At 59.6% G+C, this 18,414-nt stretch overlaps 7 protein-coding genes across 8 annotated transcripts in view; 4 read left to right on the top strand and 3 right to left on the bottom strand.

The window, feature by feature from the left end:
• SDRG_00960 (hypothetical protein) overlaps window positions 1–2,096 on the top strand; it is a 4,724-nt gene extending 2,628 nt beyond the window's left edge. Inside the window, exon 2 of the mRNA XM_008606467.1 lies at window positions 135–2,096. Coding sequence (XP_008604689.1) covers window positions 135–1,926 — 1,792 coding nt within the window. The 3' untranslated portion in view covers window positions 1,927–2,096. The remainder of the gene's footprint in view (window positions 1–134) is intronic.
• Window positions 2,097–2,268: 172 nt separating this feature from the next.
• SDRG_00959 (hypothetical protein) lies at window positions 2,269–3,236 on the bottom strand. The gene has a single exon (XM_008606466.1). The coding sequence runs from the start codon at window positions 3,210–3,212 to the stop codon at window positions 2,286–2,288; it is 927 nt and encodes a 308-aa protein (XP_008604688.1). The 5' UTR covers window positions 3,213–3,236; the 3' UTR covers window positions 2,269–2,285.
• Window positions 3,237–4,264: 1,028 nt separating this feature from the next.
• SDRG_00958 (hypothetical protein) lies at window positions 4,265–5,459 on the top strand. Its single transcript, XM_008606465.1, has 5 exons — window positions 4,265–4,578; window positions 4,634–4,846; window positions 4,889–5,074; window positions 5,123–5,253; window positions 5,296–5,459. The coding sequence occupies exons 1-5, from the start codon at window positions 4,270–4,272 to the stop codon at window positions 5,372–5,374; spliced, it is 918 nt and encodes a 305-aa protein (XP_008604687.1). The 5' UTR covers window positions 4,265–4,269; the 3' UTR covers window positions 5,375–5,459.
• Window positions 5,393–8,508, bottom strand: SDRG_00957 (hypothetical protein). Its single transcript, XM_008606464.1, has 14 exons — window positions 8,175–8,508; window positions 7,904–8,124; window positions 7,718–7,857; window positions 7,220–7,672; window positions 7,119–7,177; window positions 6,867–7,074; window positions 6,729–6,818; window positions 6,618–6,680; window positions 6,287–6,568; window positions 6,126–6,238; window positions 5,999–6,078; window positions 5,785–5,940; window positions 5,636–5,742; window positions 5,393–5,591 (listed from the first exon to the last, which is right to left on the bottom strand). The coding sequence occupies exons 1-14, from the start codon at window positions 8,471–8,473 to the stop codon at window positions 5,466–5,468; spliced, it is 2,397 nt and encodes a 798-aa protein (XP_008604686.1). The 5' UTR covers window positions 8,474–8,508; the 3' UTR covers window positions 5,393–5,465.
• Window positions 8,509–10,990: 2,482 nt separating this feature from the next.
• Window positions 10,991–11,804, top strand: SDRG_00956 (hypothetical protein; the record flags this gene model as incomplete). Its single annotated transcript, XM_008606463.1, has 2 exons — window positions 10,991–11,196; window positions 11,546–11,804. The coding sequence occupies 2 exons, from the start codon at window positions 10,991–10,993 to the stop codon at window positions 11,802–11,804; spliced, it is 465 nt and encodes a 154-aa protein (XP_008604685.1).
• A 415-nt stretch (window positions 11,805–12,219) lies between these two features.
• SDRG_00955 lies at window positions 12,220–16,646 on the top strand (the record flags this gene model as incomplete). 2 transcript variants are annotated; one of them, XM_008606461.1, is made up of 2 exons in its annotated part: window positions 12,220–15,435; window positions 15,457–16,646. In XM_008606461.1, the coding sequence occupies exons 1-2, from the start codon at window positions 13,018–13,020 to the stop codon at window positions 16,558–16,560; spliced, it is 3,522 nt and encodes a 1,173-aa protein (XP_008604683.1). In that variant the 5' UTR covers window positions 12,220–13,017. The 2 variants fall into 2 exon arrangements, with proteins under 2 accessions (XP_008604683.1, XP_008604684.1); XM_008606462.1 differs by having other exon boundaries at window positions 13,018–16,560.
• Window positions 16,606–18,082, bottom strand: SDRG_00954 (hypothetical protein). Its single transcript, XM_008606460.1, has 5 exons — window positions 17,643–18,082; window positions 17,436–17,596; window positions 17,224–17,384; window positions 16,975–17,176; window positions 16,606–16,927 (listed from the first exon to the last, which is right to left on the bottom strand). Exons 1-5 carry the CDS (start codon window positions 18,044–18,046, stop codon window positions 16,638–16,640), a joined length of 1,218 nt encoding a protein of 405 aa, XP_008604682.1. The 5' UTR covers window positions 18,047–18,082; the 3' UTR covers window positions 16,606–16,637.
• Window positions 18,083–18,414: the final 332 nt, after the last annotated feature.

Genomic DNA, 18,414 nt, shown 5'->3' with positions numbered 1-18,414 from the left:
GTCAACGCGTTTGGCGTCTCGTATCCCATGACGCTCCTTCGCATTGATGGCGGCTTTCGCATCCTTCGGTCAACGTCCAACAAAATGTACTGGTCGCTCGCCAACGACTTTGGCTCGATCACGACCAATGCCAGTCGCATCGGCGGAGGGAGCCTCCTTCGCAACAGCGCGCGTTTTGCTTTCCAGAATACGACGCTGCAAGTCGTGCTCACAGACTCCAAGGTCCTCAACGCACCGCTCAGTGCGGGCTTGTCGCTGATCACGCACGAGCTCGGGCCCTTTGGTGTCATTGACACGGTCTATATGCCCGTCCCGACGCTCGTGAGCGCGCTGGTCCGGGCGATTCTGCGTGCTACGCGGTCGGTCATCGCAGCCAATTCGACCGCGCAAGCCGACTTTCTAAAGATTGCGACTCTCAGTGCGTCGTACCCGATTCCGCGCATTTGGGGTGGCCCCAACTATGCGTCGTTTGGTGGCTCACCGCTCTGCGCCGAGTATTCCAACGGCCAACCGGTTGGCACCGCAGGCTTTTCGAGTCTTCCATCATTTGACTTTCCATGCTCGTCGTCGTCGTCGGCCATCGCCCGCATCATCCCGACACGCCAGCACTATCTCACTTCTGCCGTGCTATCGGGGTTAGGGTTCAAAACCGCTTCGCAAATCGACGTGCCACGGACCTGTGTGTACGACGCCAACAACAAGGCGGCGTGTGCCGCTTACGTCACCAAAACCCTCGTATTTGTGACGACGTACTTGACGGGTTTCGATGCGTCGACCATCGCATCCGTGCACGCGGCGCTTCTTACCCTCGACATTCGGTTTATGCTCTACGCGCGGCTCAACACCACGTCGCCCCTGACGCTGCTGCATACGCCGGTGCTGGACCTGCAAGACGCCAACTTTTGGTTTTTTGGCTACATGTACCTCTACGACTGGGTGCTCGGGTATCGCGAAGTCGTCTCGTTTCAGGGCGATGTCGGAACGCTCACGTTGCTCTCGGACCTCCAGCCGGCGTTGCTCCAGCAAGTACCGACGGACCTTGTTACGACCAACGCCGCTGTCTACTGCCGTCTCGCCGTCTCGTACGTCTCGTGCGTCATGCTTCTTGTTGCGACGCTTGCAACCGGCTACCTCGTCCGCTCGAGAAACCACGTCGAGGGCTTAAACATGTTTGAGCTCTGCCGTGTGGGTGGTATTGTTTGGGTGGGACGACCGCTCTTGCTGCTTCGGAGTCTCACGGCAGTCGCGCTTCTGTCGACAGTGTCGATCGATCTCGTCCGCGTCGGCTCGGTCTCGATGTTTTATACGGTGGCCACGCCATGGCACAAGGTCGCTTTGGCCGCGACCGAAGTCACGTGGCTTTCGGCCATTGTGACGGACCTTGGATTGGTGGCGACGCAGACGTATGCGAGCTACTACGTCACACTCAATTCGGCGCTGGTGTGGGTCTCGGTGGCGACGCTAACGCTTTTCTCGCCCGTCACGGCGCAAATGACGTTGGCGCGGCAGTGTGCCCTGGTTGATGTCGACTTTGACGTGCGCTGCGACAGCGGGTCCTTGGGCATCGGGTCGTTCCCGCGCTTCTTGCAGCTCGTTTTGCTTGTCGTGGCGTGGAACGTGCTGAGCTTTCTGGCCGTGCGGCGATTGGTCGGGCCGCCGCCGGCTCTGGGCGTCCGCTCGCACCTCTTGTCGGCCAATGCGAGGTACCTGTACAACCACTCGTTGCGAACGCACGGCGACGTCTACTACTTGGACCGTGCGTCGGCGGCCATCGATGGCATCCTCACGCTCCGGCGACGTGATTCGGTCGTCGCACTCGACCTCAAGCTCTGGCGCTGCTTCATAACGCATATCGCAACAACAACGCACGCTCAGAAAGGAGGTCCTCGCGCCGACTTGACCGATGCGTACCCTATCATGTACTAAGACTATGCGTTATCTCCATGCACCAGAGACTTTGCGCAGTCGACTCGAGCAGTCCAATGCCCCATCAATCAAATGGCGCCTCCCGGACTCGAACCCGGTTTTATCTATTGATCCACCAGCGTCTGATCCGCTAGACTATCTAAAGTCGGCAAGAACTAGCCCTTCTTGACTCGATCAAATGGCTTGTGTCAACGCTACCAAACGCCATACATCGAGTACGCACTTGCCGATCAACAGCGCAAGGTGTGTGCAGCGACTCGTTGGGTTTGTTGGGGCGTCACGGAGGGCTAGGGTTGACAGAGGGCTAGGGTTGGCGTAGGGCTAGGGTAAACACACTTGACGCACAGACAATATGCGCGTTAATACAAGACCGAGACGACATGAGAGACGAACGCCATGAAAAATGTAAGGGCGTGTAGCGAGACCGGCGCGTCGGCGTGGCTGGTCGTCGCACCCGGCTTGACAATGGTCGAAGCGTTGGACGGCAGTTGGGCGGTCGCGTTCGCATGCGACGCCTGGAGGTGGTAGAGGTGCACGACGCTTGTCGACGACGGCGCGTCGAACGATGTGTTGGACTGCAGGTAGTTGCCCGTCTTGAAGTAGCACAGTGCGTGCGTCGACGTCTCGTTCCGGCAGTTGCAATCGACTTTGTCTCGGAAAGGCGCCGCGATCGCCGGTGTCATCATGTCCTTGTAGTAAATAAGGACGCGGCCTTGGTGCAGCTGGAGCTTCAAGCTGAAGCGACGGCCGAGCGCGTAGTTTGCGTCGAGGACACCGAGGAGCTGGTGCGGCGGCGGGTAAAACTGGTTGACGACCACGATCTCGAACCCGCTGTTCGAGGCTGCTTGCACTTTGATCATGAGACACGCCTTCTCGCCCTTGACCTGCGCAACGACGGTTTGTGCGTGCTGCGGCGGCAGCGAGGCCACGTCCAGCGTCACCGCAAGCTCGTGCACCGACGCGCCTTGCGTCGGGTCCCAGTTGCGCAGCCACGAAGCATTCCGAGCATTCGGCTTGACTTCACGTAGCTCGACGCGAGGGTACTTGGCGTTGTATGTGTGGGCACCGTCGACGGGCGTCGTGAGCGCAACGCCGTCGCCCTCGACGGTGAACGCGGGAGACACGTACGTGTCGAGCGCAGGATGGTACAGGCGCAGCGCCTCTGTCGCGTTCGGGGTCGCCTCGGGAAGGTCGAGCGCCCAGCGGGTAAGGTTCAATACAGTTGCTGGGAGCGGCGCAGCCAGCGCCGACACCACGGCCGCAAGTACGAGCCCTCCTCTCCACATGCACGATTGACACTGACGGCCGCATTAGAAAGGACGGATTCTTCGAGCCAGATGATAACGTCGCTGGAAAAGCGCACCTATACGGGTGCACCTTTTCTAGAAAGGGCGCCCATCGAAGTGCTTTAAGGTGGCGTCTTGCCGAGTGCGAAGAGCGAGCTCCCGCGATCAAAGCCCTGGTACCCTTTCGTATGTTCGTGTTGCTTTGTGTCAAGGTCTCGGCGGTGTAGCTGCCATGCGATAATCGATGCGGACCCGCTCTATCCCCTTTGGTCGCCCGTACGTGGGACAACGTAGGTGCGTATCTTGATACATGCACCAGCGTAGGTGCTCATTTAAATATCAGGTCTTCTTGAAGTGCAATATGAAATGCCAGCAGAATCCTCGTTGGAGAGAAGTTAATTGTTGGTTGTAGTCCTTGCCTCCATAAAGAGAAGGCTATTCACTGCCAAACTACGCAGTACTGTGAGTTCTCACACCGGTAGGAGGCGAATGACGTTGCGCCGTTGCCACCGGCCACTTCGAACGCGATGGTGAACTCTGGGAGAACTTCCGGGGTTCAACGTGTCGTTTCTGGAGCTCTGAACCCACACTAGACCAGCTCACTAGACCGTCCTACCATTCGCTTCGCCAGTGAGATCGCTGAACACAGGCCGCTACACGCAAGCCCACGTAGCTACTTGAGCCAACTACATACTGCAGTCGATCGGATGAGATTGAAATATTACTTGCACTGCCTCGTCCTAGAAACGCTCGGCCCTTGGAAGAGGACCCCACAGCCATATTTGACTGCCGACGTCTCCATACTATGTAGCGTGAGCTGTCGAGGCAGCTCCAGTCTCGGTCGGACCAAGTGCGGATCGTAATTCGTACCGACTCCAGTAATTCGTGGCATGAATTCGGATGAAACGGCGCCGAATTAATAATATAGCGGTTTCTCGGCCATCGATACAAATACCAAGTGATAAAATATGAAACCGCTACAGCGCCAGAACTTGAAGTTTGTATGTGCGCGTGGCTTGCGTCAAGCAGTCGGATATCCAAAAAAGATTCAAACGCCATGCTCGCGCGATGGACGTTGCCGCCGGCGACGGCCGACGACGAGAGCAACCAGACGAGCCTGGACGACCTCGACCTGAGCGCGTTCGCGAGCCTCATTAGCTTCCAAGCGCCACGCCGCACGCAGAGCAAGCTCGAGACGTGGAAGGGCCGGAAGAGCTCGACCGACAGCAACAGCAGCAGTGGCGACAACCAGCGCGACGACGCCATCTGGACGCGGTCGCCCGAAGAGCCAGCAAGTAGCCGCGACGTGGTGGTGGCGCCGACCCTGCGCGCACTTGCGCCGAGCTTTGTGCCACCTGACGCACACGTAGTGTACCCTGCCTGTCTCGTCGTCGTGCCAACGCTCACGTGGCCATGCCTAGCGCCCGCTACAAGCCTCGTACGCTACACCTACCGCGAGCTCTCATGCGTCGCCTCTGAGCTACGCAGCGTCGTACTACGATCATGATTTGTCCGCGCACGCCTACGCCATGCCGCCAGCGCAAAGCGTCGTATACTTTGAGGTCGAGTTCAAGCGCGGTCGGCGCAGCATTTTTGTGGGCTACGCGCACTTTGCACTTGGCGATTTCGTCAAGGTACGTGCAAGCAAATCTGTCGTATTGGCGACGCCCAAGTAGGTCGAGGCCGACCGCGGCTACGACGTTGGTGTTATCGTCTGCGCCGGCGCGACCCTCGACCACTTGTGGGCCAACCAGGCGTACATGCAAAGCACGTCTCTTTTGGAGCCGCAGCGTCTCTCGGTGCCACCGAAGCGGATTCTTCGAGGCGTCGTGGCCGCCGAGCTCGAGCAGCTTTCGCTCAAGGTAGCGTTCTATAGCCTTCTACGCTCATGACACCGCTTGCGCTACTAGCTGGAAGAGGAAGCTCTCGTGCTCGAGGTGTGCCGGGCCAAGGTGCGCCAGCGCTTTTTGCCCATGGTCGTCCTCGACGCAGAATTCCAGTTTGACCGGCACAAACTCACTTTCTTCTTTCAAGCCCAACGGTACTTCTATGGTGTTGGCCAATATTGTCTTATGGTTTGTAGACGCATCGACTTTCGCGAGCTCGTGCGCGACCTCTTTGGCCTGTACAAGACGCGCATCTGGCTCCAGCAAGTGAGCTAAGTGACGACCGCCTTGTGTGTTTCTCATAGACTGTGCCATACCAAATATTCCATTTACAACTAGAATCTACTGTCGTGTGACCCGGTGTACGCTACGCAACGAGCTCGAGCAGCGTAGCGGTGGCTGTTCGCCGGCGCACCCACCCAGCGTCCTGCACACCCGGGGCATCACGAATCTTGAGCCAATCGCCTGCCTTCAGCACTGTCTCGATGCGGTCCTAGCTGGTCCATCAGTGGTCGCGCCACCCAGGCGCAGGCGTACCCCCTTGCGTCGAGTGCCCAGCGCTTCGCACTTGGTGGTAGGCGCTGCGCGCACCGTGAGGCCGCCTTCCCACACCACAACGTACGACCGCATGTGCGCGAGGGCCCCTACGACTGGTGTCATTGTGTTGCTGCATCGATGCGACCTACGGGGGGCTTGGGTAGCGGGCTGCAGATACTGCTGTGAGATGCGGTCGGACCAGCGCTGCCAGAGGTCCGAGATCGTCTCTGGCTCGTCGCGTAAGAGCGATTGCATCTGACACTGCGTTTCGGTCAAGATCGTGCTAAAGTCCATGCACGTTGCGCCTACATGACAATAGTGTGCATCAACATTTTGCGATAGTTCAATCAACGTTTTGCGTACCCGACCGTGTCCAGTTGCGATCAAAGAGCAGCAGACTCATGCCAAACAGCCGCTCGAACGCCTTGGCGTCGTCAAACAGCCTAGTCCACTTGGTCTGCAACCCATTTCGAATCGCTATTGATCGTACGGCCAGAGACCGCGCGTGACAAGCGCGACACCGGCGTGTGTCGGTAGCGGCATCAACGGTTCGTCGCAGACGCCGTCGCAGCGCGCAAGCCACGCTCTCGTGTCCAGGTCCACCTAGGACTCCTGCCGTTAGCATGGCTACAAGTGCCGACAGAGTCGTACGACGTCGGTCGCACTCGGTGTCCGGTCGAAGCCCAAGAGCTCGACCAACATCCGTACAAGGTAGACGCTAGCACTGCGCACGGGGTAGTGCTTGGCGTCGACGTCACACGACGCCCGCTGCGCAATGATCTGCTGCGCAATTTCCTGGTGCTCGGCCAGAAAGTGCAGCATGCACTGGAGCACGAGGCGGCCGCCGCCACGGAGTGACGCACGCAGCGTGTCGTCGCTCTCGCATGCGAGACCGTACGCCTCTCGAAACTGCGTCCATGCTAGCGATGTAGTCTACACCGATATGTCCTCTATTGTTCGGTTTCGAGAAGGGGTAGGGTACCGGAACCTCGAGTCGTCGCTCCCGCGGGATAGCTGCGACACGCTCGAGCTTGGCCATGACGTACTACATGTACCGTCAGCCAAAGAATAGAAGAGGCAGGAGGCGACAGACATGGCAGCGGTCGGAGAGCGCGCCGCGTATCTCGGCCAAAATGGCGTCGGCGTTGAGAAAGAGGAGAGCGACAAGCTGGGTTAGCGAAGCCTACACCAGCGTCATGCGTACAAGCTCTGCATTAAACAGCGAGTCTACCTCGTCGGCAGCCGGTGCGGACCGCGGGAATAAGACGCGGACAAAGACGTCGGCGAGGCGGTCGACGCTCGTGTCGTTTGAGAGCTTCAAGACGCGGCTGATCGTCGCGCAGAGCCGGTATAGAAGCGGTTTGACGCTCCAGTGCAACTCGCCGACAAGCTGTGTGAGGGCGAGGACCTGCACATGCCGCCCTTTCAAGTCGTGAATGCTAATCTATATATGAGTCTATCAAGCACAAGGCGACGTGCGTACCGACGGAACCGGCCGTAGAGCGACGCGGGAATGATCGGGTCGGGCAAGTCCCTCAAAAACTACCACCGTTTTGAGTTGGCGCATCGAAGAGGAAGAAATACCTTGATGAGGAGGATGATACCGTGGTGCACGCTGCTCCAAATACTCAAGCAGCCCACCGCTTGGACCTGCTGCGTGAGCTGCGCAAAGCGCGAGGCGTTGATCTTGGCGGCAAACAGCCCCGGGGTGCCGACGGCCGTGGCCGCGTCAATCAAGCGGCAACAGCCTTCAAAGAGATTCGGCACACCAAGGAGCGGGTCCACCGGTGCGATGGCACATGTCCGGGCGTCCAGGAGCAGCGACGCAAGAGGAACACCAAAGAGTTTGGGTGTCTCGTTGGCGGGGCCGACTTCGTCCAGCGCGCGGGGACTCAAGATCGAAGGCAGCGTATGCCGTAGCAGCTCGTGCAGTCGTTGCGCCTTGGTGTCGAGGACTTGCAAGACGTTGTGGTTGGTAGGCGCTGCGACCGAAGGCACCGACGGTGGTAGCACCTTGGTTTCCTCGGTCGGTCCATTCTACGCGCATAATGATCAGAGAGGTGGTGCGGTGGCAGCGCCTACATCCAGCGCAAAGCCAAACGTGAGTCGATCTAATGTCGATGTGAGCCCGACAAAGATCTCGCGTGCGTCTTCGTTGAGGCAGAGCGCAGATGGCTCAAAGTACGTCTGCAGCGTCGCCTGGTTGAGCGGATGCATGAGCCCTAGGCCGGATTCGAAAACAATGCAAAAACGAAGAGAGCGAGGTACCTGCCAAACACGCGCTGAGGATATGCGTGTTGCAGCACTGGCGGATCCAGGCGCGCACACGCCCGATCGGTGTCGTCACATGCAAGAGCGAGTTCGCGGTGCGGATCGACGCGTTCAAGCCCGGTGTCATTGGGCTTTCGGACACGCTGGGCTCAAGCCGCTGGTTATCATCGGCCAGTGATGTGATGCCTTGGAGCTCGTCTTTGAACATGTCGTTGTACCTGCGCATGATAGATCGGGTCCCGCCGACTCACAGACGCGGGCAACGTACCAGTCGTCGTCTGCCACCACAGTCGGCAACTTGGCGTGGGCGGCAAGCCACGCACGGTGCCGCTTTTGCTGGGCGACGTTGGTCCACTGGACGAGCCCCCAGAGCGAGACCGTCTCGGTGGCCGACACGCGCTTGAGGCCATGGTGCAAGCACGCTTCGATGGCCGCGCAGACGTCGCCGGCGCAGGCGTCCGGCGCATGGCTGCTGCAGTTGTTGTTGTCGCTCTCGTGGGCGTCGACTTGACGCAGTAGCGCGTGTACCGAGGTGCGCAGCGCTTCGAGCGCCGGGAACTGCTGCATGACGAAAAGATACCGCCAGTGCTGGAAAAGACACCAAATGGCAAACTGCAAAGTGCATACGTGCGCTGCGATTGGCTAGAAACATTGCGTTTACGCCAATCAGATCGTTTGTTCGAGCACAGAACTTCGATGCAGAAAGGACGACCCAAGATGCTGGTCGCCAAGGTCGATCGATGCTATCATCGCATGTAGAATACCAACACGTAGGGTAGTAGCAGCTACGCTACGCTGCCGAGTCGGCTGCGGCGATGCGGTCGGCACTCTTGCCCTGCCTTGGTATGGTGTCGGTGGTCGCTGCCGGCAAAGTTGCAGTGTTGTCGGCCGAGTCGCGCGAGTGATTTGATCTTGTAAAGATGGACATGGTACACAGCTGGCCACCTTTGTCCAGTCGGTCGATTCCTGCACACAGGAGGGCACACGTAGTCCGCCGCTGCAATCATATTCTACTGACAACACCAGGAGCTCCCGGCTGGTTCTAAGCTTATGTTTCGTGGGTTCCGGTGCAATTTTGGCGGGAAAATTGGGTCGCCCGCAAGTTGAAGTTGGTGGCACGCGTTGGCTGATGTTGCCCAGCGCTCGTCGTTGCTTCCTTCGAGTCTCCTTCCATAACTTTGATGGGATCGAAATATGAAGATGACAAACGCCTCAACACAAGGCAATATAGGTTTCTTAAATACAAAGCTTCATGCTGCAAGCAAGGTCAGCGACAACCCCGCCACGTCGTTTTGGCCATGTGCTCGCCCAGCTTTTGCGCTTTGGCTTTCTCGTCGTTGGACGCATTGGGTCCTGGTTGAACGAGTGGGGAGACCGACAAGATGGCAGCGGTTGTCACGGCTATCGGGCCGAGCGTGTGCAACAGGCACTGCGCGGCCGTGGACAAGAGTGGCATGGTTGCGAGAGAAGTCCGATGGAATTGTGACGAAAAAGTCTGGAGCACTGTGATGTGGTTACATCTGGTCGGCCGCGGCATCCTTGGCCTTGACACGAGTAGGACCGCCTTGCTTATGATAGTAGAGTACAGCACATCCCGCCACATCCACGACCAAGCGAGAAGCTAAGGGAGCGTACACGGAATGCAATCGCATGATTGCACGATTGTCGTGTCTGGTTCGACAACGACGGTCGCCCGATTTCTCAAAACCACCAAATTCGACGAAAATGAACGCGTGTTTCTGGCCACAAGCAAATCTGCCACGCGTATATTCTTGAATCGCCACCTTGTTCCCGGCCCTTGTTCCTAGATCGCGCGACGCCATTTATTTGAGCACATGGGCACGCCACGTGCGATGCGCGCTCAGATTGGTGCGCAGTTTCCGACCACCTGACGTAGCCACGTCATTGAAATTTCGTCGGCCCGTCGGCCAATCCAACGCGACCTTGCCCGTGCAAAGCCGCGTCGCCGATGTGGCCACACGCGACAGGCGGTGATGCCACCTCCTTGGCCACGCATGATTGGCTGAGAGGTTTCTTCGATTCGCCAATCGTATGCTTTGAACCTATCGACTGCGCCACATCACAGGTGCGATCTTGAGACTCGCCGTTGGTTCATTTTCAATCGTTCGCACTGCCAAACAAACCACTACAATAATGCCTCTGACAACGGCCGCCCAATGCCTCCTCCACACGGTCTGCCCCAGCGTCGTCACCTCGCTTGTCATCGCCGGCGTCTCCAACAGCTTGCACCCGGCGTCGGACAAGCCACACTCCAAGGCCACGCAAGCGCACCTGCGCGAGCACATGGCCCACACAACGTGGCGCGGGTGCCGCTAAATGCTCTTCCACGCACGTTTCCGCGTATCCTTAATCTATTCTATTGTATATAAACAAGAAATCACGTTCCAACGTCGACTTCACGGAGATGCGTAAGTTGATGCCCTTGGCATCACCACGCCGCGCCACGTATACATTCATACACTGTATTGAGCCAGGCAGTGTCTCCTTCCGCACTTGTACTGTCTGGCAAAGGTGGCTGGCCAGCTTGACCATCCGTGCAGGTGAGCTCAAACGGCTTACCTTGTAGTATTTCGTCGCTTGCCACCCCAAGCATAAACAGCCATCAAGAGCCCGGCACGTCTGGATGGACTGATGATGGATCGATCTTTGGACACGCGTGCGGTGACGCAGGAGCGCCACGTACAAATCATGCGGTACTCGCCAATTTGATTGTACTAACTAGACTTTCTACTCGCTGCCGTGTTGGTGGCGCGTGAGGTTTGCCCTTGACGCGCTCGTGTAGAATCCGAGGTCCGCGCCTTGAAGTACCCCACGCACCTGCGGCATCTTCAAGGCCAAATATCGAACCGACCAGGCGACGGACGAGTACCCATCGTCGGTCGTGCCCCGAGCCGCAATAACTTTCCCGCGGCCGTGACTAATGGTTGCATTACAATTCACACCACTTGACATTTGTATCCACAACATTCATTTTATTCTTTAAAATACGAGCGCCAACAGCTTCAGGGGATAATAACCCTTCAGGGTACTCGCCATTTTCCAACTCGCCAACTTCCCAGCACGATGCCGCTGCAGCCTGCCGCCCAGTGCCACTTGCACACGGTCTGCCCCACCGCGCTCACGTCTCTCGTCGTAAATACGGTCGCCGCTGCCGTCCACGCACCGGGCGACAATAACAATACCAACACCAACCACAGCGCGGAGGACGCTGCCAAGCGCGCGCAAGCGCTCAAGGAACACACGCACCACACCACGTGGCGGGGCTGCCGGTAGCCAACAGTGCTACAACTAGCAGTGCCCGACGATCGAGGCGGTTTTGCTAATTTATTTGATTTTTCTGTGGATTTTTGCCCTTGCACGTTGTCGTTAGCTTAGGTTCGTGCTAGGGACAAATTGGTCTCGGTCTTTTGCGCATAGCTGACAGCTACGGCACACACGAATGCGTTGGTGAACTTGGGCGTCGGTCGGACGAGATTCCGTGGTCAGATCTTAGCGCCAAGTTGAAGCTGGCCACGGCTTCGCGTATCTGGTTCGGATCGTTGACGTTGCAGATGGACGCACCCAATTCTACGGGCGCGGCCTTGTGCTCCTCGCATGGCCACACGCAGTTGGCCATAGAAGCGCCCATGTCTTCTTAGCTGAGTCCTCTTCGACCACAAGCCACTTTGCCTTTTCCTGCTTGAACGTTTTCAACATTATGCCCTTGTCCGCCGTCGCGCAGTGCGTCCTCCATACAGTCTGTCCGAGCGTCCTCGCCACGATGGTCGTCGCCGGCGTCTCGCACACGCTGCAGCACCACGCGATTCATGACCCGGAGCTCCGCCACGAGCACGCCAAGGAACACATGCTGCACACGACTTGGCGCGGCTGCCGCTGAGTACCGATCCTCGCTCCAGCTCGCTTATCTATTGTTATTTGAATCTCCTTGTCGCTGTCCAAAGCACCCTTCATTCCTGTATGTCGAGCCGTAGCACTAGACGTGTGGAGCCCAAGGACGGACGCAGCGTCGAAAAGGTCTCTTGTTGATGCCACCACGAGCGTGCGAGGTTGGATTCCGTCGTTGGCTTAAGCCGAAATCGTGGCGACCGTCCCTATCATACCGGTACTTGGGCAAGACTCGAATTGGACTCCGTCTCTCAAATGCACTGGACGAGCTTAGGGTTGCCGCTTTCGGCTAAAGCAAAAGTCTCTCGGAGTGTGGTAAAGCCGCCCTTGTCCACGTCCACACGGTCGGTGTCGCCATGTACTGTACGAAATGCAGTGTATTTTTCTTTGAGCAGTTGCAAGGAGCTTTGGATTTGCAGAGGCGATGGGCGCATGAGGCAGATAGCAGCCAAGACGTTCGGATGCCTGACGATCGCAACTGGCCATAAAAATGCAACGCGCGGGCTATCCGGTTGCTGGACACGCCATCGTATAGGGCTAGACGCACGCCACTTTGCATGCCTCCAGCACCCAGCCTCGACAGCACGCCGCAAACGCGACACCCAAGCACGACCTGTGTGACCTGCGCGTCTGTGCACAACGTTACTGCGGTAATGGCCATCATCGGCGCGTGTGGTCGTGTAGGCTGTCGACTGCGACGGTGCAATTTATGCGAGATTACAACGTGCTGTCTCCATGTACTAATTCGCTCCACTTTCAGTCGATTGCTATACCGTCCTCGTCTATGCGTCGCCCACGACATGTTCAACGCCCGGCCTCAGTCAAGGCAGGATGAGAACCCTTCACTTTATACCCCTTGGCCTTGGTCATTCTGCGGCACCGTGCTGATACTGATACAACTCGCTTCAACTGCATTGTACAATGCACGACGCGGCGCCCTGCGTTACGAAGCGATTGCACTGCTACGTGTCCTTCTCGGTCTTCGTCTTGACGGCCACGTAGCAGCACCGCCTTCTGCGCTGCGTGGCATGGTCGGTCGCCGCTCCTCCTCTTCGTGGCAAGTTGCGTGCGTTTAGCTGGCGGTGGCGACACCCCTCGTCCTCTTTTCTGATTGGCGGACGACATATCTTGGTATCCGGATCATGACGCAGAGGCATGTCGCCCGCGAATGACTTTGCATATTTCACCGGCGCAGTAACAACTCGATGGCGCCCGGAGTGCTGGACGTCAGCAGCGCGATGGCGTGGATCGAGCGCGAGACGAGCGAGGCGCCGACGCCAGAGGCCGTCGACAACCTCTGCTTGTACCTCCGCGACGGCCGCGTGCTCTGCCTTCTCGCCAACGCCCTCGCCAACACGTCTGTCATCAAGGTCCGGCCGCTCGAGAAGCACCGCACGTTCCACGCGCTCGAGAGCATCTCGCTCTTTCTGCGCTGGGCACGCGACGACGCGCGCGTCAACGAGCTCTTTACGTCGGCGCAGCTCCTCGACGAGAAGGACCAAGCCGCGGTCCTCAAGACGCTCAGCGTCCTGTACCACAAGTACCGCAACGGCGCCGAGATCCCAATCCCGTCGCCGCGCGCGCGCCGTGAACCCGAGAAGGCGGCGAGCCGCGTCTCCAAGCTCACCTCCATGTTTGGCAAGAAAACGTCATCGTCCTCCAATGACGACGAAGATCGCAAGTCGTCGCTGAGCGGTGGCGCCAAGCGCGGGAGCCGTCTCTCGTCTTTTCTGAGTGCGATTTCGCACAAGGCGCCCGCGACACCTGCCAAGGACGTGCGGACGTCTGTGGTCTCGGACCCGTCGCCGGCGCAGACGCCACTTGACGACAACCGCCCGAGCACGACACCCGAGAGCAGCGCCAGCGCAACGCCTACCGTGGCCTCGCCGCCGGTCGCCGAGACCGTCGCACCGGTGGTCGCCGAGACTGTTGCGCCAGTAGTGGAAGTAGCGCCGCAGCCGGCGCCCAAGCCCGTGAACCGCCTCTCGTCCTTTCTGAGCCAGACGCCGCCGCCGGCGCCGCATGAGATCACGCCGCTGCGTGCGCCGCAGGAGCCCACCGATACAATTGAAGAGGCGATCGCTATGTCGGGTTTCACTGAGAAGGTTCAGCTTCGCTCGACGACGTCCCCCAAGCCCGAGCCGGAGGCCCTCGAACCGGTGTCGCCATTCCACCGCAAGCTGCGCACGACGGGCAAGCTCGCCGCGTACCTCACGGCGACGCACGGCCCAACGCCGACGACCGAGACGACCGAGGTGGTGACCGAGACGCCTGCGCCGGTCGAAGAGCCGACGGCGGCCGTCGTCGACGCGCCGACTGACATCCCCGTCGAGGTAGAAGTGGCGCCCGAGGTGCCCGTGGTGGCAGCTCCTGCCCCGGCTTCGACCAACAAGTTGGCGGCCTTCCTCTCGAGCGGCCCGCCGCCGGTGAGCAAGTTGGCGAGCTTTACGCAGTCTGTGTCGGCCACCAAGGACGACGTCCCCGAAGTTGCTCGCTCGATTCCGTCGCCCGTTGTCGACGCCCCGACGACGGTCGTCGAGGCTGCCGTAGCCGCTGTCGAGGTTACCGTCGAGCCCGTGGTTGAGGTCGTTGCGGCACCCGTTGTGGAAGAGGTCGCTGCGCCCATCGAGGCTGACGTGCCTGTCCCCGCTGTGGAAGAAGTTGCGACGTCCTCGGCTCCGGTCGTTGCTGATGCCGTTGCCGAGTCTGTGGTCGACGTCGTGGCTACACCCGTCGTCGCCGCCCTCAAGTCGGTCGACGAAGCTATCGCCGCCGCTGTCGCGCCCAAGATCACCGAGACGGTCGTCGAAACACCGGCGGTCTCGGAACCCGTCGAAATTGCTGCCATCGTCGTCGAAGCACCGCCTGTCGAGGAACCTGCTGTTGTCGTTGCCGACGTCGTGTCGGCGGTGGAGGAAGTCAAGGCGGCGACCATCATCATCGCCGAGCCCGCCCCCGTTGTTGCCCGTGAATTGCCGATGACGCCCGTCGTGTCCGAACCCGTGACCCCGGCCTCGTCGTCGGGGGCATCGCGCCTGTCGGCGTTCCTCTCGAAGGCTCCGACGCCCAACAAGCTCACGGCCTTCTTGCACAAGGAGCCCGTGCCTGCCCCGGTGCCGACGGTGGTCGAACCTGCTGTGTCCAGTACCCCGGTTGTCGAAGTCGTCGTCGCACCTGTCGTTGAGGAAGCTCCCGCTGTCGCTGAGGTGCCTGCAATCGCTGCATCTGTCGAGGCCGTGGCCACGGTTGTCGAAGAGCCCCTCAAGGTTGAGGATGTTCTTGTCGAAGCCGTCGAAGCCGTGCCTGCCCACGTTGACGCGCCCGAAGTCGTCGCCCCGGTCGTGGACGTCGTCGCCTCGGTCGTCGATGTCGTTGCTCCGGTGCCGGAATCTGCACCGGTGGTCCACATCGCCGAAACACCCGTTGTCCCGGTTGTCACCAAGATGACGGCACCAGTGGCTGAGGTCCCCGAGGCCCCCGAGACTGTCGCCAAGGCCCCGGTCGTTGTTGAGGAAGTTCCGGTCGTTGTCGATGAGGCCATCGTTGAGACCCCGGTGGTGGTGGAAGCGGCCCCGGTAGCTGTCGAGTCGGCCCCGGTTGAGACCCCTGTGGTCGTTGAAGAGGCTCCGGTCGTCGTTGAAGAGGCTCCGGTCGTCGTTGACGAAGCATCGGTAGTCGTCGAATCGACGCCGGTCGTACCTGAACCCAAGCCCCGATCCAACAAGCTTGCGGCGTTCCTCACAAAGGCCCCGACGCCGAGCAAGATCAGCGCTTTTTTGCACAAGTCGGAACCCGCTCCCGCCGTGTTGCCCCGCTCGGCGCCCATTGTCGCTGCCCCCAAGCCAGGTGTCGAGGAGGTCACGCCCGAGCCCGTCGCCGTTGTCGATGCGCCCGTGGTCGTTGCGACACCCGAGCCTCTCGCCGCCGTTGAAGTGCCCGTGACGGTTGTCGACACGGAACCCGAGCCGGTCGTTGCGGTTGCATCTGTCGAGGAGGCTCCGGTGGCAGTCGAAGAGGCGGTCGTTGTTGTCGAAGAGGCAGTCGCCGTTGTTGAAGCACCGGTGCTTGTCGATGCTCCGGTCGTCGTTGCTGCCGTGGAAGACATCGTCGAGGCGGTCGTCGTGCCGCCGGTTGCTGCCCAGCGCGCTATCTCGGCCGAAGCCACGCACCCCGAGGCCAACGCCCCCGAAGTCGTCGAGGCAACGACGTTGCCCGAGTCGCCCGAAGTTGAAACGAGTGTGGAGCAGCCCGAAGTAGCGTCCGAGCCCGAAGCCGAGCCGGTCGTCGACGAGCCGCACGCACCTGAATCGTGCGTCGAACTCGACTTGGCGGCGCAGGTCGCGGCGTTGACGGCTCAGCTGTCGGCGCTCCAGGCCGCCCACGACAACGTCGCCAAAGACCTCGCGCTCGCGGTCGACAACGAAGCGGCGGCCCGGTACTCGGCCCAAGTCGCATTTGCTGCTCGTGACGCGGCACTGGACGGCCCCGCGTTTGAGCGCCTCGAGGCGCCGGTGCCCGCCATTTTGGACAACCGGAGCGCGCTGACGCTAACATCGCTCACCGAGTACTCGTTCCAGTACGACGCAGTGCACGCCAAGCTCGTGCTCTTGCACAACACACACCAAGTGCTGCCGACGTGGTCGCTTACGCGCGTCAACGGCGTCGAGGTGCCCCACGCGTCGCTCGACGCGTGCCGGGGCCTCGTGAGCAGCCTCGCCGCGCCGTACGTGTGTGAGTTTCTCGCCTAGTTGAAGATGTAGCTCGTAGGATGTATAAAAGACGTAGACATAGCATGCACATATTGTCATCATAGTACTCTTGATATTTAGATGGACTCGGTCTGGTACCCCTCGAGGCTGCGTCGGAGGATAAGCGCGGCGACAAGCGCAATGACTAGAAACAGCCAGTTGACCAAACACAGAATCCCAAGCAACTCGAGGCTGCGTTGCATGTAGGACGCAACTTCGGTCGATGGCCACTCGGGGCAGTGCCCGCACGGGGCCATTTGGTTGTACAAGGGCGACGGCACCGACACCTGCGACGGCATCGGGAAGAGCACCGTCGTGAAGCGCAGACACGGCGCCGAGCTCGACGCATTGCATGCTTGCCACACGTCTAGGACGACACGTTATGAGCATGTCGACGCACATGTATTTGCAAACCCAAGGTCGGGCGACGTCGCTGGGCGCCAAGGCACATGACGTCCCCGGTGCAGTTGGAGCAGCCGTAAAGCCGGGCGGTACACGCAATGTCACCGGCGTCGTGGGTGAGCTCATACGACGTGGCGAGGTGCGACGCGGCGACAAAGGCCAAGATCGCGCTTGCGAGCAGCACCGCAAGACAGAGCACGACGCCGACCGCGTACTAACAGCATGCATCGGACTCCCTACTACTGTACGACGAGTACGTACAGCAAGAAGGAGCGACCGGCTTTTCGCCTTGGCGCCGACGAGCCCGAGCGTGGCGAGCACGAACACAGCCACGCCAATGGCTGTAAAGATGGACGCGATCCAGTCCTCGCCAGCGTCGAGCGCCTCGTGGGCCATCATGTAGAGTCCGTAGCCAAAGGTGGCTATATGCAAGATAGATATGAGAGTGACGAGGTGAAGATGGCGGCGGCTACCGAGGCCAAGGAAGACGAAGATGACGTTGATCACGGAGAGGATGTCGCGCATGACGATGGGTACGGTCACGATCTTGATGACGCAGTAGAGCGAGACAAACATGCAAGCGATCGAGGCCGCTGCGAGTCCACCGAGCGTTGTGAACCGATGGCTCAGGTATCTACATAGAGATGTCGACGCCGCGTCATATAAGGTCGACGGCGTACGTAATGGCACCGTCGTAGGTTTGGCAGCACGCGTGGCCTTCGAGCCCGAGCACCGACCAGTGCAGTCGCAGCCAGTTGGCGATTGCCGACGGCGCGGCGAGGGCCATGTACGTGAAGAGCACGAGGAGGACGCTCACGATGATCGTCGCGTAAAAGTAGACCATGAGGCACCGGATACGCTCGTGCTTGGCCGTCGAGCCGCAAAAGCCAAGCATGCTCGCGCACGAGTAGAGGCATCCGATCGTGGCGAGCGCGATGGCCGCGACGGCGAGCCTCGCGCCGCCCGGCGCCGCCGCCTGCACGAGCGCGCTGAGCGTGATGCCGTAGTAGGCGACGACGACGCCGCCCACCGTGCCGAGTAGCGTCGTGGCTTGCAGCGTCCGGCGGTAGCGTCGGAGACCCATCCTGCGGAAATCGATGTTGTGAAAGATATGGCTCGGTCGTTAGTTAGTCGATCGTAGTCGTTTCGGAGGGAGTTTATTTTAAATCGGGTGTCGATTCAGCATACAAACGTCAAGATATGTTCCGCGAAGTAGAATAAAACAATTGTTCGAATGGCATTTTAATTGTTTTCAAGAATTCGCCATAGGTTGCAAGCTTGAGTCTCCGCGAAAATAATTTTAATCTCGTCATTGTGTTTTTAATTTCCCGGGAACCCTCGCTCATTGGCCAACACAACGACTAAATGCACGCCATTATGCATGGCATAAGCGCGCGCCTGCGTGGTTTTAGGCTGTGGAGTGGTGTGGTTTTAGACTATATTTTTGCCTTG

The sequence above is a fragment of the Saprolegnia diclina genome (genome assembly GCF_000281045.1).
Source record: "Saprolegnia diclina VS20 unplaced genomic scaffold supercont1.2, whole genome shotgun sequence".
In the NCBI taxonomy this organism is placed as follows: domain Eukaryota; phylum Oomycota; class Saprolegniomycetes; order Saprolegniales; family Saprolegniaceae; genus Saprolegnia; species Saprolegnia diclina.
This window is presented reverse-complemented; position numbering and strand designations above follow the sequence as displayed.

What these genes read in the sequence shown, in the direction of transcription:
- SDRG_00959 (XM_008606466.1), bottom strand. Translation starts at nt 3,212, where the DNA reads ATGTGGAGAGGAGGGCTCGTACTTGCGGCCGTGGTGTCGGCGCTGGCT.
- SDRG_00958 (XM_008606465.1), top strand. Translation starts at nt 4,270, where the DNA reads ATGCTCGCGCGATGGACGTTGCCGCCGGCGACGGCCGACGACGAGAGC. An exon ending in TTGTGCCACCTGACGCACAC is followed by an intron (nt 4,579 to 4,633) that starts GTAGTGTACCCT and finishes GGCCATGCCTAG; the next exon opens with CGCCCGCTACAAGCCTCGTA. An exon ending in TCGAGCAGCTTTCGCTCAAG is followed by an intron (nt 5,075 to 5,122) that starts GTAGCGTTCTAT and finishes TTGCGCTACTAG; the next exon opens with CTGGAAGAGGAAGCTCTCGT.
- SDRG_00957 (XM_008606464.1), bottom strand. Translation starts at nt 8,473, where the DNA reads ATGCAGCAGTTCCCGGCGCTCGAAGCGCTGCGCACCTCGGTACACGCG. An exon ending in GTGGTGGCAGACGACGACTG is followed by an intron (nt 8,125 to 8,174) that starts GTACGTTGCCCG and finishes TATCATGCGCAG; the next exon opens with GTACAACGACATGTTCAAAG. An exon ending in CTCTACGGCCGGTTCCGTCG is followed by an intron (nt 7,075 to 7,118) that starts GTACGCACGTCG and finishes TATATAGATTAG; the next exon opens with CATTCACGACTTGAAAGGGC.
- SDRG_00954 (XM_008606460.1), bottom strand. Translation starts at nt 18,046, where the DNA reads ATGGGTCTCCGACGCTACCGCCGGACGCTGCAAGCCACGACGCTACTC. An exon ending in ACCTACGACGGTGCCATTAC is followed by an intron (nt 17,597 to 17,642) that starts GTACGCCGTCGA and finishes ATCTCTATGTAG; the next exon opens with ATACCTGAGCCATCGGTTCA. An exon ending in GCGACGTCGCCCGACCTTGG is followed by an intron (nt 16,928 to 16,974) that starts GTTTGCAAATAC and finishes GTGTCGTCCTAG; the next exon opens with ACGTGTGGCAAGCATGCAAT.